This window comes from Bos taurus, chromosome 10, assembly GCF_002263795.3.
Source record: "Bos taurus isolate L1 Dominette 01449 registration number 42190680 breed Hereford chromosome 10, ARS-UCD2.0, whole genome shotgun sequence".
NCBI classification, from domain to species: Eukaryota; Metazoa; Chordata; class Mammalia; order Artiodactyla; family Bovidae; genus Bos; species Bos taurus.
The window spans coordinates 64,097,903-64,121,042 of NC_037337.1; the positions used below are offsets into that span (position 1 = coordinate 64,097,903).

Below are 23,140 nucleotides of genomic sequence, written 5' to 3' on the forward strand. Positions count from 1 at the left end.
TCTCTGGGTGTCAATGCCACCCAGCCCTGCCCAGACTGGGGGCTAGACTGGTATTTCTCAAACTTTAATAAGAGTAATATGCATAGGAATCACCTGGGGATCTTGTTAAAATGCAAATTCTGACTCAGTAGGTCTGAAGTAAGACCCCAAATTCCAAATTCTAATAAGCTCCCACGTGATGCCAGTGTTGCTGGGCTGCGGTCGTTAAATAGCAAGGTGCTAAACCACGTTCTGGAAGTGTGGGCCTAAGGTAGATCCAAACCGGAATTATCAATAACAAAATCATGTGGAACTTTCAAAACCTTGCAGAATTTACTTTGAGATACCTTCTCTAGACGAGGTGCTCTAGCTCACCCTCCCTGGTCCTGGCCTGTGCATTTGATACTTCCTGTGTGCCTCCATCTGCAAAGCACCCCTTGGTCCCATATAGTCTTCCAGTCTTGCCTTATGGAGAAAGCCCTGACCTTGCAGGAATCTTTTATGCCCTTTCTAGAAGTCAGGACTTCTCCAGTTCCCTGCAATCTTTCCTAAAATGTGCTGCTCTATCCTGTTCAAACGGTTCCCTAAGACCTGCTCAGCCCTTAAATAAAGCATATTTCTCTTGATTTGGGTTTACCTGTAAGCCTAGACTCCTTAGGGTCTTAGGTCTCATGAGCAGTCGTGGATCCACTGTCTCCCCACAAACTGGCTCACTTTTGTGGGCTGTGAGCAGTATCTCAGAACCTGTTTTTATCTCTTCCTCCTTTAAAACTGGGGCTCCCTATTGCATCCCTTGATTCCAATTTCTGGCCTCAGTAATAACTCTCTTTTTGGTTTATTTAAGAAGCACAGACAATTGTCATACCCTACATTTCATAAAGGATCAACTATTTCCTTCCCCACCTGCTAAGGGTTCTTCCGCTCAGCCTGCTTCCTCTGGCCTCTATCAGAGGGCTTCTAAGCTCTCTGCTGCCCTCTCCTGGCCTCCTATAGCACTGTGCTCACATCAGTTCAGTTCAGTAGTGCACCAAAAAAAATTCCAAATCCTCGCACAGAGGCCCTGAATGATCTAGGATTTTGATCCCATGAATTGGATCAAACTAGTAAGATGAACTGGGCATCTACTATTTTTAATTATATCTTTAAAATAACTATTTCAACAGATACATGGAAAGAGAACATCCCTAATATTCATTGCTAACTAAATGAAAATCAAAAGAACAAGAAGCATAGAGAAGGATAACTTTAGGGCATATTTAAAGAATAAAGAGAAGCCCAGTTTGGCTATAGTAGTGGCTTCCAGTCCTAGCTTGAAGGATATCAAGAGATGTTCTCTGAGTGCCATTGCAATCCAACTAAATAAGAATCTCTGAAGGTAGTTCTGATTACTTACACTTTCTTCCTTCGTCATTCCATTGAATACTAAAAATACCTTTAGTTAGACGCCAAAGTGTTAGAGAGTCATGGACTAAAACCAGGGTCATATTATGAAAAATATTAAATTATATATCTGCAATTTGTTCAGAATTTGCAATATTAATTAATATTTACAATTTGTTCAGAATTTTTAATCTCTTTTAAGGAGCTGTCGCCAGCAGACCCCATGTAGAAGTATATATCTTCAGTTTGCAGACCAGTTCCTGAACTTCCCAACTGGACCTTGTTCTCAGGCCTGACCGTATATCTGTGTCCTTGCTCAACCTTCCACTTCTGCCTCCTTCTTCTCAGGGCTGCCCCTCCATCTCACCGTAGACCGCTTGAGGAAAGCCCCTCCAGCTTCATGCAGTCCAAATAGCATGCCACTCCCCTCAGAGAGTATGCCTGCTTTGTGGGCTGACCCAGATAGTCAAGGGCTAGGGTGAGGGAGACAAGCAGAATTAAACTAAAAAACATAGTGGGGCTCCGAATCACCACTGATGTTGTCCCCATAATGTTCTGATTCCATAAAAGCCATTGTCTCTCACTTGAGCCATGATCTTTCCCACCCTTCCTTTCTGTCCATCTCAATAGAATCATCACCTTTATTCAAAAGACTTTCCTGACCACCCCACCTTTCGTTCAAAGTCCCCCTAGTGCTGCTCTTGTGTACCATTATTCTGCATTTAACATGTTATAATTTTCTTTTCTTTAAGATACACATGTTCTCTAACTTATTTAACTTTCTGGATGTTTAGCTGTTATATTGCAAGGTTATCTCATCTTCTTTAAGCATCTTTATTACCCTTGGAATGCATAGTAGGCTGCTTTGCACATAGTGGGTATTCAGTTGGAATTTGCTCTTTGGATTTCCTCCAAGCATTACTGAATCAATCCATGGGCATAAAATCTAAACCCTGCTAAGCATCATTCTGGGGGACTTGATTCCCGCCCTCCCCCGCCCTTGCCCCCGCTTCCTTCACCAGGACTTATTCAGTCTCCCATGACTCTTCAAAGCCAGACTCCACATTTCTTACTTCCTTCAGCACACACAATCATTTCAATTATCTAACCAACCTCAATCTGCCTTTTCTCTTTCCCAGTGTTTACTCTGCTTAGCTAGAAGATCACTGGCAAATTCAAATTTGCATTTTTAATCAGGCATTGCATCGGATTTTTACTCCATTATTCTGAGTTCCTCTTACATTTAAGTTACTACTTGGTGTATGGGTGACAGCGTAAATGTAAATAAAAAAGTAATGTGCTTTTCTTCATCTTGAAAAAAATTCCCTAAGCCTTAAAGGATCTTATATGAAGCAATATTGCTTTTCCTTCCATACACGGAAATGTTGCTACTCATTTTTAAGGGGTAAACAAAGGCTCTCCTAGGGCAACACCCTCCTTATCCTAAGCCCCTTCTAAGAACAGGAATAATTGAAATTCAGTCAGAGCTTTTGCCCAGAGTATGCTTCTAGAGGGAAGGGAAGCTGTATACTCTGTTAGCTCTGTTTCACTCAGCTCTGCAATGCTCCTCCCCTGTAATTTTGTCCATCACAGTTTGTTCTTGACCCTGAAATGTGGTGTCTACTTTCTCTCCATGTGGATAAATCTGATCCTCACCCAAGCTGCCCAACTCTAGGAAGACTCGAGCTCTGTGATGGCTGCATGGAGCTGGTGTATATTCCAGCTTTCTTTGTTATAATCTTTCTTCCTATGCATCTGGGTTCCCCCGTCTCAGGTGTTCAGCCTCCCCCATCATCTGAGTGAATCGCACAGCTGAGGAACAACCTTAACCTTTCCCTGATTTAAGCTCTTTGTTGCCCTCTTCTGATGTTTTCTGACAGTGGCACACCATCCCAGGAACACCAGAAGTGAACCTTCATCTCTCTTCCCTCTCTCTGCTTTACCACTCCTAAGTCTGACAGTCCCTGAATGATCTTAAAATGAACCTGAGAATTTGATCATTTGAAATGGAATACAAATTATCTCTGATCTTCAAATTAACTGAAAATGGAAAGTGATCCCAAACTGTAAACATAAAGGCAATGGGATACCCAACAATGTAGCAAGTGGGTAAAGATCTGCAGGAAGTTCCTCTGCAGGGAGCTGAGGGAGGAGCTGACTTCTAAGGCACAGGCTCTACCAGCTCTACTAATAACTTGTATTATTTCCTTTTGCCAGATTATTTAGAAACTTATACTCCATTTTTCACATCCACAAAACAGGCATAATTATATCTCTAGAGCTGAAGCTCCCATACTTTGGCCACCTGCTAAGAAGAGCCAACTCATGATGAAAAGACCCTGATGCTGGGAAAGATTGTGGGCAGGAGAAGAGGGCGATAGAGGATGAGATGGTTGGATAGCATTACTGACTCAATGGACATGAGTTTGAGCAAACTCCAGGTGATGGTGAAGGACAGGGAAGTCTGGCATGCTGCAGTTCATGGGGTCACAAAGAGTCAGACACGATGTAGTAATGGAACATCATACTTTTGGATTATTTTAGTAAGCAAATGACAAAAATAATGAGTACTCGTATTGTGCCAGACACTGTGCTAAATGTCAATATATTTCACCTTTTAATCCTCATAATATCCACAGGAGATAGATATTCTTCTAGCCCAGTTTTACAGATAGAGAAATTGACGTGATGGCTATGTAGGCACTTTTTAAAACATTGCGGTGTGCTGTATTTGACTGAGATACTGACTTAACAGTAGAAATGAAAGCCAAGAAAAATAACCATTTAGTGAGTATGTTACAGGAAAAATAAAGAGAATGCAGCCAACAGAGCCAGGACTGGGGCCAGAAGGTCCCGAGGGGCATGGGGAGAGGATTGCTGGATACCTGGGGGAAACTGAAGCTCAGGAGAGGAGGCTGTGGGAGTCGTGTAAGGAAGAGTAAGGATGCAGTGTTGAACACACAGCTGTGGGCTCAGGTTTCCGGGATCCCGGTTTTATTTTGCCCAGTTATTAGCTTCCTCAGGCACTTTACCTTGATAAAATGAAGACAACAACAAAACCTACCTCAAAGGATTAATATAGATAAAATGCTTAGCAGAAAGCCTGGTATACAGTTAGTGCTCAATATGTGCTAGCTATATTAATGACTTAACGACTTGTGAATTTACACAAGTTTTCTCTCAGCAGGGAAGATCAAATGTCACAGCACCAACAAATCATTTAGTATGTAAATAACACTGGGATGTAGGGTTATGACATTTTTAAACAACCAAAGAGAGAAGCACAGGTTGGAGCTCTGGGAATGTAGGATGACATATTCATAGACACATGCAGGCGGCCCCAAGGGTGACCTTGGATTTAAAAAAAAAAAAAAAAAGTCCAGGGAAAAGAAAAGGAGGAAACTGCAGTTTCCTTTATTTTCTCCCATTTTCCTATACACACACACACACACACACACACACACTTCCATAGGCTTTCTCCTTCTACAACTGAACAGATTGGTTTCCGACCTCTTCCTTTGGGCTGTCTTCACATTCCAAACAGTGCTGTAATCTCTGATTCTACCCCAGAACACGCCTAAGGTCTCAAACAGCTAATAAACAACAGGTAAGGCCACCTTCCTGGTGGACATGAGAGTTAATCAGCAGTGGCAACAATGCAGAGCCCTGGATGGGAACCATCTGTCTAGCAGGTAGGGTTTAATGGGACTAATTCTTAGAGCAAAATTGAGCACATTATCAGATGGCCCAAAGCTGGCTACCTCAGAACAGGAACAGAGACTGCAACGATTTGTGGATTTCCTGAAGATTAACCTTGGTTATTTTTGTTACTCCCTAGACTGTTTTTCTGCAGTGTTTCATAATAAAATCCTCAAAAAGAAAAGGAACAGTATGTTTATTTCTAACATATAAAGGAAGATCGAGGAGAGTGGTACATTTTTTTTTTAATCCATTTTATGCACTGTCTGCTCTGAAAGGGAATTCCTTAGAAAACATCTAGCTTCATGAACCAAGAAGTGGTAGGTAGCCCTGTCTGAGGACAAGTTATCTGAGGAAGAAAGTAAAAGTGGGTGTGAGGGGCAAGCGAGAGGCTTCTGTGGATGTGAACAAGGAAGATGCAGTTAGCTGAACTTTCTCTGGCTGGAACTCAAACCATCCACCAGATTGGGCTGTCTCTATTTCTCCTGCCTACTTGTAATTTCTTTTTTTTTTTTTTAACTTCCAGACGGACAGTCATTGAAGTCCTGAGGAAATAGTTTCTCTTCACTCCAGATCTCTGCTGGGCTGTAGCTGTATCAGTTCAGTTCAGTTGCTCAGTCATGTCTGACTCTTTGCGACCCCATAAACCACAGCATGCCAGGCTTTCCTGTCCATCACCAAGTCCCAGAGTTCACCCAAACCCATGTCCATTGAGTCGGTGATGCCATCCAACCATCTTATCCTCTGTCATCCCCTTCTCCTCCTGCCCTCAATCTTTCCCAGCATCAGGGTCTTTTCAAATGAGTCAGCTCTTCATATCAGGTGGCCAAAGTATTGGAGTTTCAGCTTCAACATCAGTCCTTCCAATGAACACCCAGGACTAATCTCCTTTAGGATGTACTGGTTGGATCTCCTTGCAGTCCAAGTGACTCACAAGAGTCTTCTCCAACACCACAGTTCAAAAGCATCAATTCTTCTGCGCTCAGCCTTCTTTATAGTCCAACTCTCACATCCATACATGACCACTGGAAAAACCATAGCCTTGACTAGATGGAGGCAAAGTACTTTGTTGGCAAAGTAATGTCTCTGCTTTTTAACATGCTGTCTAGGTTGGTCATAACTTTCCTTCCAAGGAGTAAATGTCTTTTAATTTCATGGCTACAATCACCATCTGCAGTGATTTTGGAGCCCCAAAAATAAAGTCAGCCACTGTTTGCACTGTTTCCCCATCCATTTGCCATGAAGTGACAGGACTGGATGCCATGATCTTAGTTTTCTGAATGTTGAGCTTTAAACCAACTTTTTCACTCTCCTCTTTCACTTTCATCAAGAGGAGCTTTAGTTTGTCTTCACTTTCTGCCATAAGGGTGGTGTCATCTGTATATCTGAGGTTATTGATATTTCTGCCGGCAACCTTGATTCCAACTTGTGCTTCTTCCAGCCCTGCATTTCTCATGATGTACTCTGCATATAAGTTAAATAAGCAGGGTGACAACATACAGCCTTGACGTACTCTTTTTCCTATTTGGAACCAGTCTGCTGTTCCATGTCCAGTTCTAACTGTTGCTTCCTGACCTGCATACAGGTTTCTCAAGAGGCAGGTCAGGTGGTCTGGTATTCCCATCTCTTTCAGAATTTTCCACAGTTTATTGTGATCCACACAGTCAAAGGCTTTGGCATAGTCAATAAAGCAGAAATAGATGTTTTCCTGGAACTTTCTTGCTTTTTCAATGATCCAGTGGATGTTGGCAATTTGATCTCTGGTTCCTCTGCCTTTTCTAAAGCCAGCTTGAACATCTGGAAGTTCACAGTTCACATATTGCTGAAGCCTGGCTTGGAGAATTTTATGCATTACTTTACTAGCATGTGAGATGAGTGCAATTGTGCAGTAGTTTGAGCATTCTTCGGCTTTGCCTTTCCTTGGGATTGGAATGAAAACTGACCTTTTCCAGTCCTGTGGCCACTGCTGAGTTTTCCAACTTTGCTGGCATATTGAGTGCAACACTTCCACAGTATCATCTTTCAGGATTTGAAAGAGCTCAACTGGAATTCCATCACCTTCACTAGCTTTGTTTGTAGTGATGCTTTCTAAGGCCCACTTGACTTCACATTCCAGGATATCTGGCTCTAGGTGAGTGATCATGCCATCATGATTATCTGAGTGGTGATGATCTTTTTTGTACAGTTCTCCTGTGCATTCTTGTCACCTCTTCTTAATATCTTCTGCTTCTGTTAGGTCCTTACCATTTCTGTCCTTTATCGAGCCCATCTTTGCATGAAATGTTCCCTTGGTATCTCTAATTTTCTCGAAGAGATCTCTAGTCTTTCCCATTCTATTGTTTTCCTCTATTTCTTTGCATTGATCCCTAAGGAAGGCTTTCTTATCTCTCCTTGTATAGACAGCTTGAAATTTGCATCTCTATTGGTCTTCTTTGATGCCTTCTTCAAAACCTTTTAGAATCATTGCCTCTAGCTGACTTTGCACATTTCGGTTGGAAGTTCATTTTGGAAAAGACCATCACTTCTCATGAACATCAGACCTTGTTTTTTCTGTGTGCATCCTTTTATTTATTTTTTTCACCTCCTCTAGCTGACAGTTGACAAAAAGACTTCATTTTCCCTCCAGCTAAGTTAAATCATTAGGAGCAACTTCAAATTTAGAAAACCCCGATCCCCTGCAATTTTAAAAAATGATTTATTTTTCTGAATGTTCTGGATAAAATCATTTTTTTAAAAAAAGATCACTCAAGTTATATTAATTCAAAACTGTTTCCTCTGGTTTTATAGTTTTTAAACTATGTTGGACTAAAGATATTCCTCCAGGAATAGGGCTTCCTTGATGATTCAGTGGTAAAGAATCTGCCTACGATTACTGGAAATGCAGGAGACACAGGTTCAATCCTTGGGTTGGGAAGGTCCCCTGGAGGAGGAGATGGCAACACACTCCAGTATCCTTGCCTAGGAAATGCCATGGACGATGTCTGGTGGGCTACAGTCCATGGGGTCTCAAAAGAGTCAGAGATGAATGAGCAACTAAGCACATGCACACAGGAAGGCCTAAAATATTAAGAGCAATTTTTACATTATATAAGGGGAAAGACATGAGCCAGATCTTTCTGTCTCTGGTATTCCATCCAGGGGGCCCAGAGGTTGCCTTTATTCCTGATATGAACTGTAATTAAGTCCCATGGTTGGGATTACCTATAAGAAGGGCACAGGGTTTGGGAATTCGCAGTGGGGGGACTTATACTGGTGGGTTAGAGACTGGGGGCCATTTGTAGAGCCAGGAGACTCTCTGAGGGATGAGACAAGAGTCCCACCCAGAGGTTTGGAAAGATGCATTTCATGTTGATGAACGCATTTGAATTCACCCACTGGGGCTTCCCTGGTGGCTTAGTTGGTAAAGAATTTGTCCACAATGCTGGACACCTGGGTTTGATCCCTGAGTTGGAAAGATCCCCTGGAGAAGGGCATGGCAATCCACTCCAATATTCTTGCCTGGAGAATCCCACGGACAGAGGAGCCTGGCAGGCTACAGTCCATGGGGCCACAAAGAGTCAGACATGACTGAGCAGCTATGCATAGCATATCTTGAAGTAGGGTTGTGAAGCAAGATTTTTAAAAACACAAATGATTAAATATTCATTTGCTTTTAAGTGGACGTTATCATTCATTTCTCATCATATTGTTAAAACATAAACTGAGGCATGTTAAAATTTTCAGGAGTTCATTTGAATATGTGAGTACATGCATGCATGCTAAGATGCTTCAGTGCTCCAGTGGTAAGTCACTTGGGTCGGGTCAGGATTCTTTTTGACCCTGCGGACTGTAGCCCAGCTCCTCTGTCCATAGGATTCTCCAGGCAAAAATACTGGAGTGGGTTGCCATGCCCTTCTCCAGGGGATCTTCCAGACCCAAGGATCGAAACTGCATGTCTTACATCTACCTATATTGGCAAACAGGTTCTTTACCACTAGCGCCACCTGGGAAGTCATGTCCAACTCTGTGTGACCATTATGGATGGTGGCCCACCACACTCTTCTGTCCATGGGATTCTCCAGGCAAAAATCCTGGAGTGGGTTGCCATGCCCTCCTCCAGGGGATCTTCCTGATGAAGGGAACCTGAGTCTCCTGCATCTCCTGCATTGCAGGTGGATTCTTCACCACTGAGCCACCAGGGAAACCCTTCATCTGAGTATATACCAATTCAAATGGTGCAGCACCAAGCCAAAAATGGTTATGAAGAGTGCTTCATTGAAAGAAGTTGGGGGTAGGTTTTTACAGAAAAGATGTGGAAGCAGAGCAAGGAACTAACTTGGTTGACAATTGCTTAAGCAGTTTTCTCAGCTGGGAAGGCCTAGTTGACCCTTTGTGCCTGTGTTCGTCAGTGCACTGATTCTGCCTTAGGTTTGCTTAGGCAGGCTCTCAAGACATTGGGACCACCACAGCACATTGGCCTCCTTGTTCAATTACTTTAACACTATCTAAAGACGATATGAAGTTCAAGCATGCTTGTTGTGATTATTTTTCAGTAATAAGGAAAAAATATATTTTAAAAATGGTGACCTGGAAATAATTCTATTAAAATGCCTTGTTTTGCTCTTGGAATTACACAAGTAATATGAACCAAGAGGGACCACGCCTGTGCATAAACAGATCAGGCCAGTGCTGATGAGGAAGGAGAAGACAAGAGTAGGTGACTTAGGGCAGTTAAGTCCCTCTGCATTCACCCTTGCTAAACCATGTGACTTAGAAGAATGTTCCCATGTCTCCTTTAAGTTTCATGCTGCTTCTGTCACTTGGCTCCTTTTCCTACAGCTCTGACCACTTCTTCTCAATCTTCTGCTGTGGTTCCTCATCTTTTCCCCAGAATATAAACAGATATCCCCAGGGTGGCATGCTCATCTTGCATCTTTCTCACTCTGTGAACATTCTCAAAATAATCTTAAATACATCAGTGAATGTTCTATCTCATACACACCTACAACCCCCAATTCTATGTCTCTCATTCAACTTTCTATCCAGACTCATATTTCTAATTTCTAGGTGACGTCTCCACCTGAATCATTTAAAAGAATTCTAACTCAGTGTGTCCAAACTGAAATTATCATTCTCCATTAACATCTTTCTTCCTTTGTGTTATCAGTAGTTGATAAACTTTCCTCAAAGTATGTGGCTTCTTGACCCCTTTTGGCTCTTCCTCCCACTTTTCTTCTCTAGAAGGCTCAAATATAACTTTTCATCTCTATTCCTACTTCCATGGTGAAAGTTTTTAAGTTCATTATCCCTCAGCTGTGTTATTTCAGTAGCCACCTCAATGAATTCCATATTATCAAATAAATGTTTCCTTTTAAAAAACAATTCTTGGTTTCACTGTTACAAGAGTAATAAAAGTAAATTGTTGACATTAAAAAAAAAAAAAAAAAACAAAGACTTAAGTTGACAGAGAAAAAGCCACTTAAAATTTCACCACACAGAGACAGCCACTAGCTATTTCAATGTTCATATAGAAAGAGATTAAGACAACACAAGCTGGTGCTTTAAATTGTAGTCCTCCAGAAGCCAACTCTGAGTGATACATTTGAGTAGGAATATTTCATTAGAGAGGTGATTCCAGAAAGTATCAGGATGAGACTATGATTGTGAGCTAGAGAAATCAAGAGAGCCAAAAGGGGTGCCTTAAGTCGCAATCGCTGCCACGTCACCAGGGCACCATTGCACTGGAGTATCTGGGAGGCCATATGGAAAACATTTGAGTCATTTTACCCAATGCACAAGAAAGCTAGAGTATTTACCACAGATGTGTGTCTTCATCTTCAGCTGAGGGCTGCTCCCCGGAGATAATTCCCTGGGCCAGTCACACTCCTGCAGCCAGGCAAGGCTCCAGGGCTGAGAGTTGCAGATGCTTTCATAAGAAGCCTCTGGGTAGGTAGAGGCTGGGTAGGTAGAAATGGTGGTGGGGAAAGGCTGGGACATCAACACCATTGGCTTGGCACTACTCTGCTTCCCATCTTTCTGAAGTTTTCCACCAACCTCAGAGTAATCCAAGTGCCTTCTCTTCGCATACGACTCTGCCTTTTGTCTATCCTTGAATATCAACCTCTGAATCCCTGACAACGATACTCACTGACGACGTCATGCTCTCTCAGGCCTCCACTTGCTTGTTTGTGCAGTTGCTCCCACCTGGGTTACACTTCTTCATTAGCCCTGAGGAACATAACTCCTCCTTCAAGACACAGTTCCTGAGATCCCTCTTCCCTGGTCCTTTTCCAGCAGCGTCACCTCTGTTTGCTCCTATTGCACATTACATATTCTTCATTATAACATTCTTCTTTTGCATAATATATACATATATGTATGTATAGTTATAAAATTGATACTTCTTAAATTTAAACAGAAACAAAAGAACCAAAAAACACATTGAAACTCCACCTTAAAAGATAAACAACTTTAATATTTTGACTTACCAATTATGTATTTTTTTGCAAATAAACATACACAATCATATAACTATATGTGAACAGATTGTCCTCTACTGTACTATATTTGTAACCTGATTTTTTTTAACTCAACATGTCACACTCTTCTTTGCAAGCAAGTAAATGTAGATCCTTAGCTTCAAGTGTAATAGTTGGATATGTCTGATTATAAATATGTACTCTAATTTGTTAATCAAGCCTCTATTAGTGGGCTATTAAAGCTGTTTTCAATAGTTTGCTATTATAAGCAACTGTGTAATGGCTAGACCTCATAAGAAAATTTCTTATTATTTGATTTTCTTCCCCAAATTGTCTATAGCTACTCAGGACATTGCCTTGGCTCATGCTTCTTTCTTCTGAAAGGGAAGCTCTTTCTCTTTTGTTTAGTAGTTATTATTTCTTTAACAATTTTTTTCTACAAGATAGAAGTAGCATTAACAACCCTTTAAAGCATATCCTTCATTATAGATTTCCCAATTAAATCAAGGAAAGCTTCATAACACTTTAGGGCAGTGAGTTTTAAGCTTTTTTGACTATGACCCACAATAAGTAATACATTTTTAAAAATCATGAATCAGAACATACTTTTATACAACCAAACATTCACTAAATCATACTCTTACAGCATGTAACATATTTTGACATTCTGTTTTATTTTAATATCTTTCAAATGAATATGCTATTATATTTATGTCCTTAGATCTAATGTAGGCCTCTAATTGATTGTATGAGTCACTAACAGCTTGCGACCCACAGTGTGCAGTCTGTAGCAAGAGAACTGCTGAGGTGTGCTACTTCTGCTGCTACTTTTTTTGGCTTTTCAACTTTGCTGTAAGTAAACAACTCTGAAGTAATATTTTCTTCTTGTTGCCAGAGGTTTCGTATTTTAAATACCAGTCTGTGCTATCACCACTGCCATTGCACAACCACCTACACATACGTTCTCATTGACAGAAATGGCTTTCAGCAGTGAACTTCTGAGAGGTATATATATATGCCAATTAAAATTATGGCATTGTACGAACATGCACAGGCTTCTCTGGGGTAGACCAGTGATGCCTGCAAATGCAGGAGACACAGTTTTGATCCCCTGGATCAAAAAGATCCTGGTCAGAAAGATCCCCTGGATAAGCTAAGGGCAACCCAGTTCAGTATTCTTGCTTAAGAAATCCCATGGACAGAGGAGCCTGGCAGGCTAAAATACATGGGTTGCAAAAGAGTTGGACACAACTTAGCGACTTAACAATAACAAGAACAACGTACATGTGCACACATGCAAACACACACACACACACACACACACACACACACACATGCAATGGTCCAGCTAAGCAGAAACTGAGGCTTAGGAAATAGAACCATGAAGTGATACCAGCTAATGTAAGAAAAGAAGGATAAACCAATTTCAATAACCTGAAATCCCTGATACAGTTCTGCGGGTGTGTTTTGCCCTGTAAGAGGCTTCACATCAGTACTCCAGTACCCCAGGTAGGCAAAGATTCCACCCACCCAGCACAAAGGATAGCCCACTTTTCCTTCATTACTGAGAATTCAGCTCACCTCCCTTCCACTCCTAGCTCATCCTCTGTCAATTCCTCTTTTTGAGGACCCAGGGTTCTCTATGGGCTGCTTCCTTCTTCTACCAACTACATGAACCTCCGATGGGAAAACTATAGGTCTTCAAAAAAGAGCCAAGATTCATATCTTGGGTGACAGGAGAAGCAGTGAAATTTGGGAGGAAAAATACTATCCATTATAGGGGCTTTCAAATTTTTTTAAAAATTATTTTTTTCCTGGTTTATGCATTGCCTTGTTTTTTTTTCCCATTTAATCAGTCACATAGCTGATACGTATGTTTAAATCAATCTTTACTGTAATCAATTGATAACTGAGTGTCTGCTGTGCTTATAGTAGCTACAGGGCATGAGTTGACGTTCTTTGAGGCATATGAAGAAATAAAAGAATGTGTTTCTGGCCCTCAAGAAAAAATGGCTCTGTGGGAAAGATAGGGTTCATATATATGAAAAGAAAATGTGCAGCAGTTAAAGCTGAAGGCAAATTAAGTAATTTAGAAAATCATTTCTCCAGGAGCTTGAAAGCAAGTGTATAAATGTGGACTCTACCTGGGGAGGTAAAATTTGAGATGGGTCTGAAAGATGAGTAGCCTTTAGTCAATGGCCTGGAGAATATATCCTGGTAAACTAAACACAGGCAAAATAGCAAAGAGGATAATTGGTGGGGTTTGGGGGAGCAGTGAATAAATCCTTCAGGTAGTGGCAGAGTTCCAAAATGACCCTGAAAGTCAAGTTGGGGGCTGGGCCAAGGCAATCTGTTCAAGGCCCAATATATTGCCATGTACTTAGGTTATAAGGACATAAATAAGCCCTTTGAATTTGCAGTTTGTCTTCTCGTCTCCCATTTTTGATGAATTTTTCGAATGCTGTCTCTGAGCATATATTTCCAAAAGCTCTCCAGACAGCAATTCATGTTCAGTTGGCTCAGCATGGAGCATTCTGTGGAATCTATAGCTAATGAGCGATTGGAGAGCAAAGCTGAGCAGTGATTGACTGGTAGTCACGTACAGGTCCACTGATATTGCTTCAGGGACCTGTGTTATTGTTTTTTTTATATCCTTCAGCTTTTCCTTGATGAATTGTTACACTATATATAATATGCAGCCAATAGTCTAATTATAAAAATGTCTATCTCTTGCATATGGCAGGCAGCATAACGTAAAGGGAAGCACATAAGCATAGGAGATGGGACAGACCTGGAGTTTGCAGTTAACTCACTGCACAACCTTGGGCAAATCACATACTCTCCCTGAGTCAGATAAGCTCATCTGTAAAATGGGGTGATGCTTTCAATCTCATGGTGACTGTGGGGATCAATCTGAGGGAAATCTATACAGGAAAATTTTGTAAACTGTAAATCACCATGTAAGAGTGGGGTGTGATAGTTTTTGCCTCATCACTACTGCCCTCTCGTTTGTTAAACTACTAATTGGAATGTTACCTAAATTCATCATTGACATTTTGTTTCATCAAGCTGTAGAGCAGCGAATCTGATCTTCAGGTGGCTCCAGTTATAAGTGAAAGTGGGCTTCCCTCGTAGATCAGTTGGTAAAGTATCCACCTGCAATGCAGGATTCCTGGGTCGGGAAGATCCCCTGGAGAAGGGATAGGGTACCCACTCCAGTATTCTTGGGCTTCCCTTGTGGCTCAGCTGGTAAAGAATCCACCTGCAATGCAGGAGACCTGGGTTTGATCCCTGGGTTGGGAAGATCCCCTGGAGAATCTCCACTCCAGTATTCTGGCCTGGAGAATTCATGGACTGTATAGTCCATGGGGTCACAAAGAGTTGGACACAACTGAGCGACTTTCACTTTCATAAGTGAAAATAATAAGGAAAACAACAATAATGATAAATACTGCTTTGGTATCACCTCTATGCAGGGTGCTATTAAAAGGGTTTCATATGTTACATTATTAATCCTCACAACTCCTTGAGGTAGGTACTGCTATTATCCCCTTTACAGATGGGAAAAATGAGATTCCAAGAAGTTGAGTAATTTGTCCAGTAAGAAGAAGAACTGGGAGTCCAACCCAGGCAGTCTGGGTCTAAAGTCTATATTTTAAACTTATACCTTCTTCCCTAAGGAAACAAAGACACTCAAATTTCATATTTTCCTGAAAGGTCTGTGGATGACAAATTTCAAACTCCCATTTTGGAGGAAAACAATCGTGTTCACATTTAGCATTCTTTAGAATGTATGACTCATCTATACATTTTTTTTTTCCTAACATGGTAGCTATATTTCAAGAGTTGCACATACAGAAATGGAATTTCCCATTCCTCACTTTTACCCACCCTCCTTTTTAAACCCTAATTCTATATGACCTGTGACAGCTGTGTTTGAAAATGTTAAGGAGGAGATCAGCCGGCCAAACTCTCTCCTGCCAGCCCATGAGGCTTTCCCTCCATCACCCTGGACAGGTGACTCCTTGCTGAGAACAGCATGAATGTTCAGATTATACTACTGCTCCGTTCTTAAAAGTGAATTTGGTTTGGTGAATGTCATCCAACTTAAAAAATCAAAGAGCCTCCTCCAGAGCTGGCAGCTCAGAGCTCTTAGAAAGGAAATTTAAACTGCTTCCATAACCCACAGGGAAACTGCTGCTGAAAGAGCTACACTTGGAGTAAATGCAAAGCACTGCTCAAAACGGCCATCACAGATGGCAATTTTCAGCCGGTGAGCACTCCTTCCCAGAATGTTCCCTCCACAAAGAGGATGCTTTAGAAGGCAGAGCTGCAAAACTCTGACCACATGCCTGAGGGTCAGGGCCCTGGAGGAGGCATGAGATTGCTGGAAGGTGTCAGAGGCAGGTCCCAGCCAGAGTAGGGATTCTGAGATCTTAAAGTTCCTTCCAAAAGATTTTGGGTTGCATGTGGCTCATTCTTATGGATGCAGAAAGGGAGGGTTTCAGCGACACCCACCTCAACACTCCTCTTTCTATTCCCCATGAAGCTGCTGTTGCTGCTGCTGCTAAGTCGCTTCAGTCGTCTCCGACTCTGTGCGACCCCATAGACGGCAGCCCACCAGGCTCCACCGTCCCTGGGATTCTCAAGGCAAGAACACAGGAGTGGGTTGCCATTTCCTTCTCCAGTGCAGGAAAGTGAAAAGTGAAAGGGAAGTCGCTCAGTCGTGTCCGACTCTTCGCGCCCCATGGACTGCAGCCCACCAGGCTTCTCCGTCCATGGGATTTTCCAAGCAAGAGTGCTGGAGTGGGGTGCCATTAATGGAAGAAATCCCACATTCCACAGAGTGTCGGCTTTTTACCTTGACAACATCTCCCCAGGTAATGTTAAAACTATGTCATTTGTAATATCAAATGACATTTATTTTAAATGTTCTTTCCTGTTCTCACTCTTTTTCCATGAAAAATAGAGTACTTTTAATTGTTTGGAGGAAGGGATGTGCCATATCCAGTGTTGAGCAATACAAGTATGTGGGGAAGGTGAGGGAGAGGTAGTAGCAAACCTGAGGGTTGGAAAAGCTACCTTCATTGTCACCATCACCACTTTCTAATGTTTGCGTACATTATTTCATCCTCACCATAACCTTAGCAAGTGGTTACTATTAGTGTCTCATCCTGAGAAATCTGAATCACAGAATCTAAATGTCTTGTCCAAAGTCAAGGCATTAGTTTTTAAGGGTTTGAAACCAAATATACTGGTTCCACAGCTACTACTAGACTCTAGTCTCAAGACCAACTTTTGGTTTCTAAATAAGTATGTATTCATTACTTATTCTGAGCATGTGAAATGGAAAAGAAACAAATCTTTTTTGTATACCTACAGCATTAACTTAAATGACATTGTTGAATCCATATTTTGATTCCTGTTTCATTGTTTTATTTATAGAAATGTTGTTGTTCAGTTGCTAAGGCACATCCAATTCTCTGCAACCTCAGGTACGGTAGCACACCAGGATCCTCTGTCCTCCACTAACTTCTGGAATTTGCTCAGATTCATGTTCATTGAGTTGGTGATGCTCATCCTTTGCTGTTCCCTTCTCCTTTTGCCTTTAATCTTTCCCATCATCAGGGTTTTTTCCATTGAGTCATCTCTTCACATCAGGTGGCCAAAGTACTGGAGCTTCAGCATCAGTCCTTCCAGTAAATATTCAGGGTTGATTTCCTTTAGGATTGACTAGTTTGATCTTCTTGCACTCCAAGGGACTTTCAAAGAGTCTTCTCCAGCACCACAATTCGAAAGCATCAGTTCTTGGGTGCTCACACTTCTTTATGGCCCAACTCTCACTTCTGCACATGACTACTAGAAAAACCATAACTTTGTTGGCAAAATCATATCTTTGCTTTTTAATGCACTGTCTAGGTTTGTCATAACTTTCCTTCCAAGGAGCAAGCGTCTTTTAATTTCATGGCCACAGTCACCGTCCACAGTGGTTCTGAAGCCCAAGAAAAGAAAGTGTCACTGCTTCCACTTTTTCTCCTTCTATTTGCCATGATGGACTGGATGCCATGATCTTAGTTTTTTGAATGTTGGATTTCAACCAGCTTTTCCCTTCATTTGTAGAAATAGGCAGATGTTAAGGGATGTGCCCAAGATGACTGTAAGGAAGTAATGGTGCCCGCATCTCGAGACTATCTGGGATACTGGTATCAACAGAAACACAAGAGAGGAGCCTCTTGAAGCCTCTCTCTCTCTCTCTCTCTGTGTCTTTAATAATAGGTGGACCTCCTCCTGGGAGAAGGCTGAGATAAAGGCAGATGTGGCAAACATCTGGAAGAATTCCATATGGCCCTCTGTGCCATTCCCTTGTTCTTATTGTAAGTTTAAATTTGCTTATGAACTTGAACTTGCTTGGGCTTCCTAGCTCCTCCACATCTTCCCTGCCAACCCAGCCCTCAGAAATGCTTGCCCGGTTTCTGAGCTCCACTCACTGTTCGGGTTCCAGAGGGCCAGCTGATGCTGCCCACTCAGGCTCCAGTCCAGCCCTGGGCCACTGGTTCTACCTCACACTCCCTTCCCAATTCCAGGCAGAGCAGAGAATGGGTCTAAAAGTTGTTCTTTTTCCCTAAGAATCTCACAGCTGTAACCAGGGATTCAAAACGCATATTTGTGAGACAATAGACAACAACAACAGCAGGAGAGCCTGGAAGCAAAGAGTGTGTGTAAAGACTTAAAAGGAAAATAAAAAGACAAAAAAACCATCAGCAGCAAGTGTAAAGGACTTCAACATAAATCTAGGCTATTTTCCAGAAATCCTGGAGACAGCTGAACTTTCCTCTGGTTGCTGATATCCCCAAGCAATGCAATCTCCCCAGAGACCAGAGTTCCAACTTCCAATGGAGATCAGCCAATTAAATACCAATGAACAGGTGTGTGTGCTTTTACCACATGATATGCAAAAGAAATCCACAGGGGGCCTAGCATCCAGCTAGGCAGTACCCCTCCCTATGATCTGCTGAGGAAGATGGTACAGTGTTTGTACAGCTGAAGATTCTATGATGTGGCTTATAACTCAAACCTAACCATGCCATCCCAGCTCCTTCCTCTTCTTACCCCCACAATCATTACCCTAAAAAGAATTTTCACTTTAGAAAGTGACCTTGGTGAGCTGAAGCTTGTAGTTTTAAAAGCCCCCTAAGGTTTAATTTTGAAAAGTCACCCGTAGACTTTAGATTGACTTTCTCTTGAAGGCAGCTTAAACCTTGTTCATTTGGGAGCACAAAAGAGAAGGTTTAGGAATCCCAAGGCTTCAATTGCCAGCTGTCTCATTTCTCTGCTCACATTTTTTTTTCTTCTCCTCTCCAGCAAGATTAAGATGAGTGAAATAATTTCTTTCTTTTAAGATATCATTGTAACATTCAAGTTTTCCATTACTGTCAATTTCTTGAAACGTGTCTCATTAGCATTTTCAGAACAGTTTAAAAAAATCCTTTCATCAAGGAAAAAAGAAATTAAATGCAAGTTAGTTGTCACGGGATTTCATTGACATAAATTTGTCCTCTCTCGTCTTCATTTCTGTCTTCTCAGTTCCTCGTTTAATATCTTAGAGTCTGGGAATCATACCCAAGTCTCTGATTTGAAGAGCTGGAAAGATGCAGCCTAGATTACAAAGTAAATTGTCTTGGTCACAAAGTATACAGAGGGATTCTGAAACCTGTTTAGTCTGCACCCCATAGAACTGCTAAGTATTAAAGGGAGAAGTGCCAAAAGCCCAATCAAAGTCATGTAAACAACATTCTGGAGGAAATCAACCCGTGACTCCAGAGTTTTCGGCAAGCACCACAGGTTTTTCATGTTTTTAAAAAGCAGGGAAGAAGAGCAGGTTAGTGAGCAAACCTGAGGAGCCTTGGGTCTCCTTAATACCTATGCAACTAGCAGGTAAGAGCTCCCTGGTGTTACATCTCCGTGATGAAGACCTAATCAAGTCCTTATTTCTCCTAACCTGAAAGTACTTTTGCAAACGCACCTGGATTAGCACCAAGGAGCTAATTATTTTGTGAGCTGAGATCACTCTTTAGGAGAAGAAACCAGGGTCAGGAGCAGCAGTGTCTTTTAAAGCATTTCCTGGAACACGGGGACATAAATTTGGAAGCTGCCTCAGCAAGTTGAGCACTCTGTCTCACGTGGGAGTTGGGACACTGTGAGGTAGGGAATGTGGGTCATTTACGTGGCAGTTGGGAGAGAGAAAGAGAAAACATGCGGACTGAGTGGCCTTTGAACCAGAAACGCGGGCTTGGCAAAATCTAGAGTTGTGTACTCCTAATCTTCTATGTGATTATATGTGATATTAATTTCTATGTGATATTAACTGTAAACTCAGGTGGTTGGAAATTGTATTCTACTCACAGGGTGTGGAAGGCTTTTTGGTATTTTTAAGGGAAGCAGCATTTCTATTGCCAATTTCTGCCCCAACTCTTCACTGTAAAAGAGAAGGCAAAAGCTAAAGTGAGCGTCTCTTACAACCTGAGAAGCGGGACTTTCTAGGCCCCATATTTCCAAATATGGTGAAAATTGAATTGAAAAGTGTACCTGGTCTTAGGCATCCATCATTTCAAAGACCTTCTTTGTACTAACCAACTGTTTGTATGTTGCTTGTATTTTCTCTGTTAATCTATATCTTTCTTTCTCCTTCAAGTTTAAGTAAAATTTCCTTTGAAGTTTTACAAAAAATTTATTTTGACAAGGTTGAAAAAAATTCACCTCCTAAAGTCCGTCATATGCTTTAAAGTTTTCTCCCCTAATAATTCAGCAAATACCAAGTGCCTACTATGCTTGAGTGTGGTTCTAAGAGCTGTGGAGTCATTTGTTAACAAAATTAACCAAATCTCTGCCTTCAGGGAGCTTCTGCTACTACTGCTAGGCAAGGCCAAATAAAAAACAGATGTGTTATTATGTGTTGTATTAGAAGGTGATAAAAGTTATATGGATATATGAAACCTGGAAGGAGAATTGCTAGTTGGAGGAGGGTGGGCTTCAGCTGGTGTGATAAGAGATGTTATTTATTCCCTAAGCTGTATCTGAAATGGGAAGCACATGGTAAGAGATAGCTTTACTATAAAGGCAACAGGAAGGAGAAAAAGGAAAGAGTTATGCAGGTCTGGGGGCTAGGAGCCTAGGAATTGACCTAAGTATAGGGAACAGTAAAAGATAATTTTTTATTGTTACCTTTTTTTTTTTTTTTTGCAAGTGCCTTTCCTTTATTTATTTATTTTCCACAGCTTAAATCAGGGGCTAAAAACACAAGATCAAAGACCAAGTGTGTCATACCAAGACCCCTGCTTCAGTGGGTACTTTTCAGACACTTTGTCTTTCAACTCAACCCTCCAAAAGACCCAATTTTTTGTTTTTGGACAAGTGCAATCATTTCAACAACAGAGCCATGGAGATCCACTTCATTTATTCCCAAGCTCTTCTGAGAGCATCTCTGCTTCACTGCTTTGAGGATCTCTTTGGTGGTGATGGTTCTTCTGTGGTTGTAGAAGGACAATCTGACCGCTTCCAGGCTAACCCATTCCAGCTGCCAATCCTCCAGCACTCTTAGGGCATCCAAGATCCAGGAGCACCCACTGAAGTCTGGGTGGACTTGTTTTAAGAGTTTCTCCATGTAATTAAAATATGCCTCCTTCTTCTTCCTCCTCTTCTTCCCAGTGGCAGAGCAGACCCACTCATCCTTCTCTTTGGCTGGGATATAAATTGTGAGCTTCCTCTTAGGGAACTGTAGGCCATGTAAGCAAATGAAGTGCATGTGGAAGGCTTATCCTGATGCTGGTAGCTCAGACCACTGGCTGTCTTGTTACCTCTTTTAATAGGGGGCAAGATCACATAGGGTTTTGAAGGTCATTGTAAAGACATTCGGGCCTCCCTGGTGGCTCAGAGGGTAAAGAATCCAACTACAATTCAGGAGACCTGGGTTCGACCCCTGGGTCAGAAAAATCACCTTGAATAGGAAATGGCAACTACTCCAGTATTCTTGCTTAGAGAATCCCATGGACAGAAGAGCCTGGGGGGCTACAGTCCATAGGGTCACAAAGAGTGAGACATGACTGAGCAACTAAGCATTAAGTATGTACATGCACATAAAGACATGATTTTTATTTGGAATGGGTTAGAAATTCTTGAAGGATTTTAATCAAGACAGTGATATGAACGGACAATATTTTTGAAAGATGTTAGCTCTAATGTTGAGGCTAGACTCTAGGGAGACAGAAATAGAAACAGGATTTTGTAATTTTGGGACAATTAAAATTAAATACTTAAAAAAAATAAATTGGAATCATGAAGGGATATATACACACATATGTGCATGTACACAGATATATACATATATATACACAGATATATATATATATGTATGTATGTATGTATATATCTGGAGAATGAAATGGCAACCCAATCCAGTATTCTTTCCTGGGAAATCCCATGGACAGAGGAGCCTGGAGCGGGGTAGGGGGGCGGGGGCAGGCTACAGTTCATGGGGTCGCAAAGAGTTGGACTGAGTGACTAAACAACAACAAATATGTGTGTGTGTGTGTGTGTGTGTCGCAGGAAGTGGGATTAGATCTTGTCTAACGCCCAGAAATGAATTGTCCAAGGAGTAGGCTGTTGTCTAACACTTGGAAATGAATTATCCAAGGAGACATATGCACGGACAAAACAAGAGGCTTTATTGGGAAGCAGCACCCAGGCAGGGCACAGCAGGGTAAGGGAACCCATCAAGACTTCTCTGCCATATGGCTCACAGTCTCAGGTTTTATGGTGATGGGGTTAGTTGTCTCTGGCCAGTCATTCTGACTTAGGGTCCTTTCTGGTTGTGTGTGCATATCTCAGCCAAGATGGATTCCATCGAGAAGGATTTGGGGAGATTTACATGACGTAAGTACTGGTGTCTCTTGCTCCTTTTGACCTCTCCCGATTTTTCTGGTTGGTGTTAACTTGTTAGTTCCTCATTCCTTACCAGGACCTTCTGATGTAAGGTAACTCATACAAGAAGATATTGTACCTGACCTCAATGGGCGGTTTTGGTCAATATTTCCCTAAAATATGCACACTTGTCTTTGACTTCTTAGAAGCAAATTCTTTTTCTAAGTCACCTTTCCCTCTTCAACTTCCTTGAGTTTGAACTTAGACCACTTTGCATCAAAATATTCTAATTGGACTTTTTATTGTTCTGAAAAAATAGAAAGAGGGACTTCTCTGGCAGACTAGTGGTTAAGACTTACCTTCCAATGCAGGTTTGATCCCTGGTTAAGGAGCTAAGATCCCACATGCCTAGTGGCCAAAAAACCAAAACACAAAACGGAAACAATATTGTAGCAAATTCAATAAAGACTTAAATGGTTCATGTCAAAAAAAAAAAACTTAAAAAATAGAATCTATAACCTCAAGGCTTTCCCCACTCCTGCCCCAAGGCTTTTTTATTAACACCAAAAAAAAAAAAAGTTTTAACTAAAAGTTTCTCCAAATGCCTAAGAAGCACTTTGAAAATGGCTAATTAGTATTCTAATGACCTTTACAAGAGAAAGTATCTTAAAGTGTTCTTGGCATTAGACATTCCTAAGACTTTAATT

General features: G+C 41.5%; 1 protein-coding gene across 1 annotated transcript; it reads right to left on the reverse strand.

The window, feature by feature from the left end:
• Nucleotides 1-20,556: 20,556 nt before the first annotated feature.
• Nucleotides 20,557-21,318, reverse strand: LOC132346307 (histone H2A.N-like). The gene has a single exon (XM_059890723.1). It carries the CDS (start codon nucleotides 21,316-21,318, stop codon nucleotides 20,884-20,886), a length of 435 nt encoding a protein of 144 aa, XP_059746706.1. The 3' UTR covers nucleotides 20,557-20,883.
• Between the last annotated feature and the right edge of the window lie 1,822 nt (nucleotides 21,319-23,140).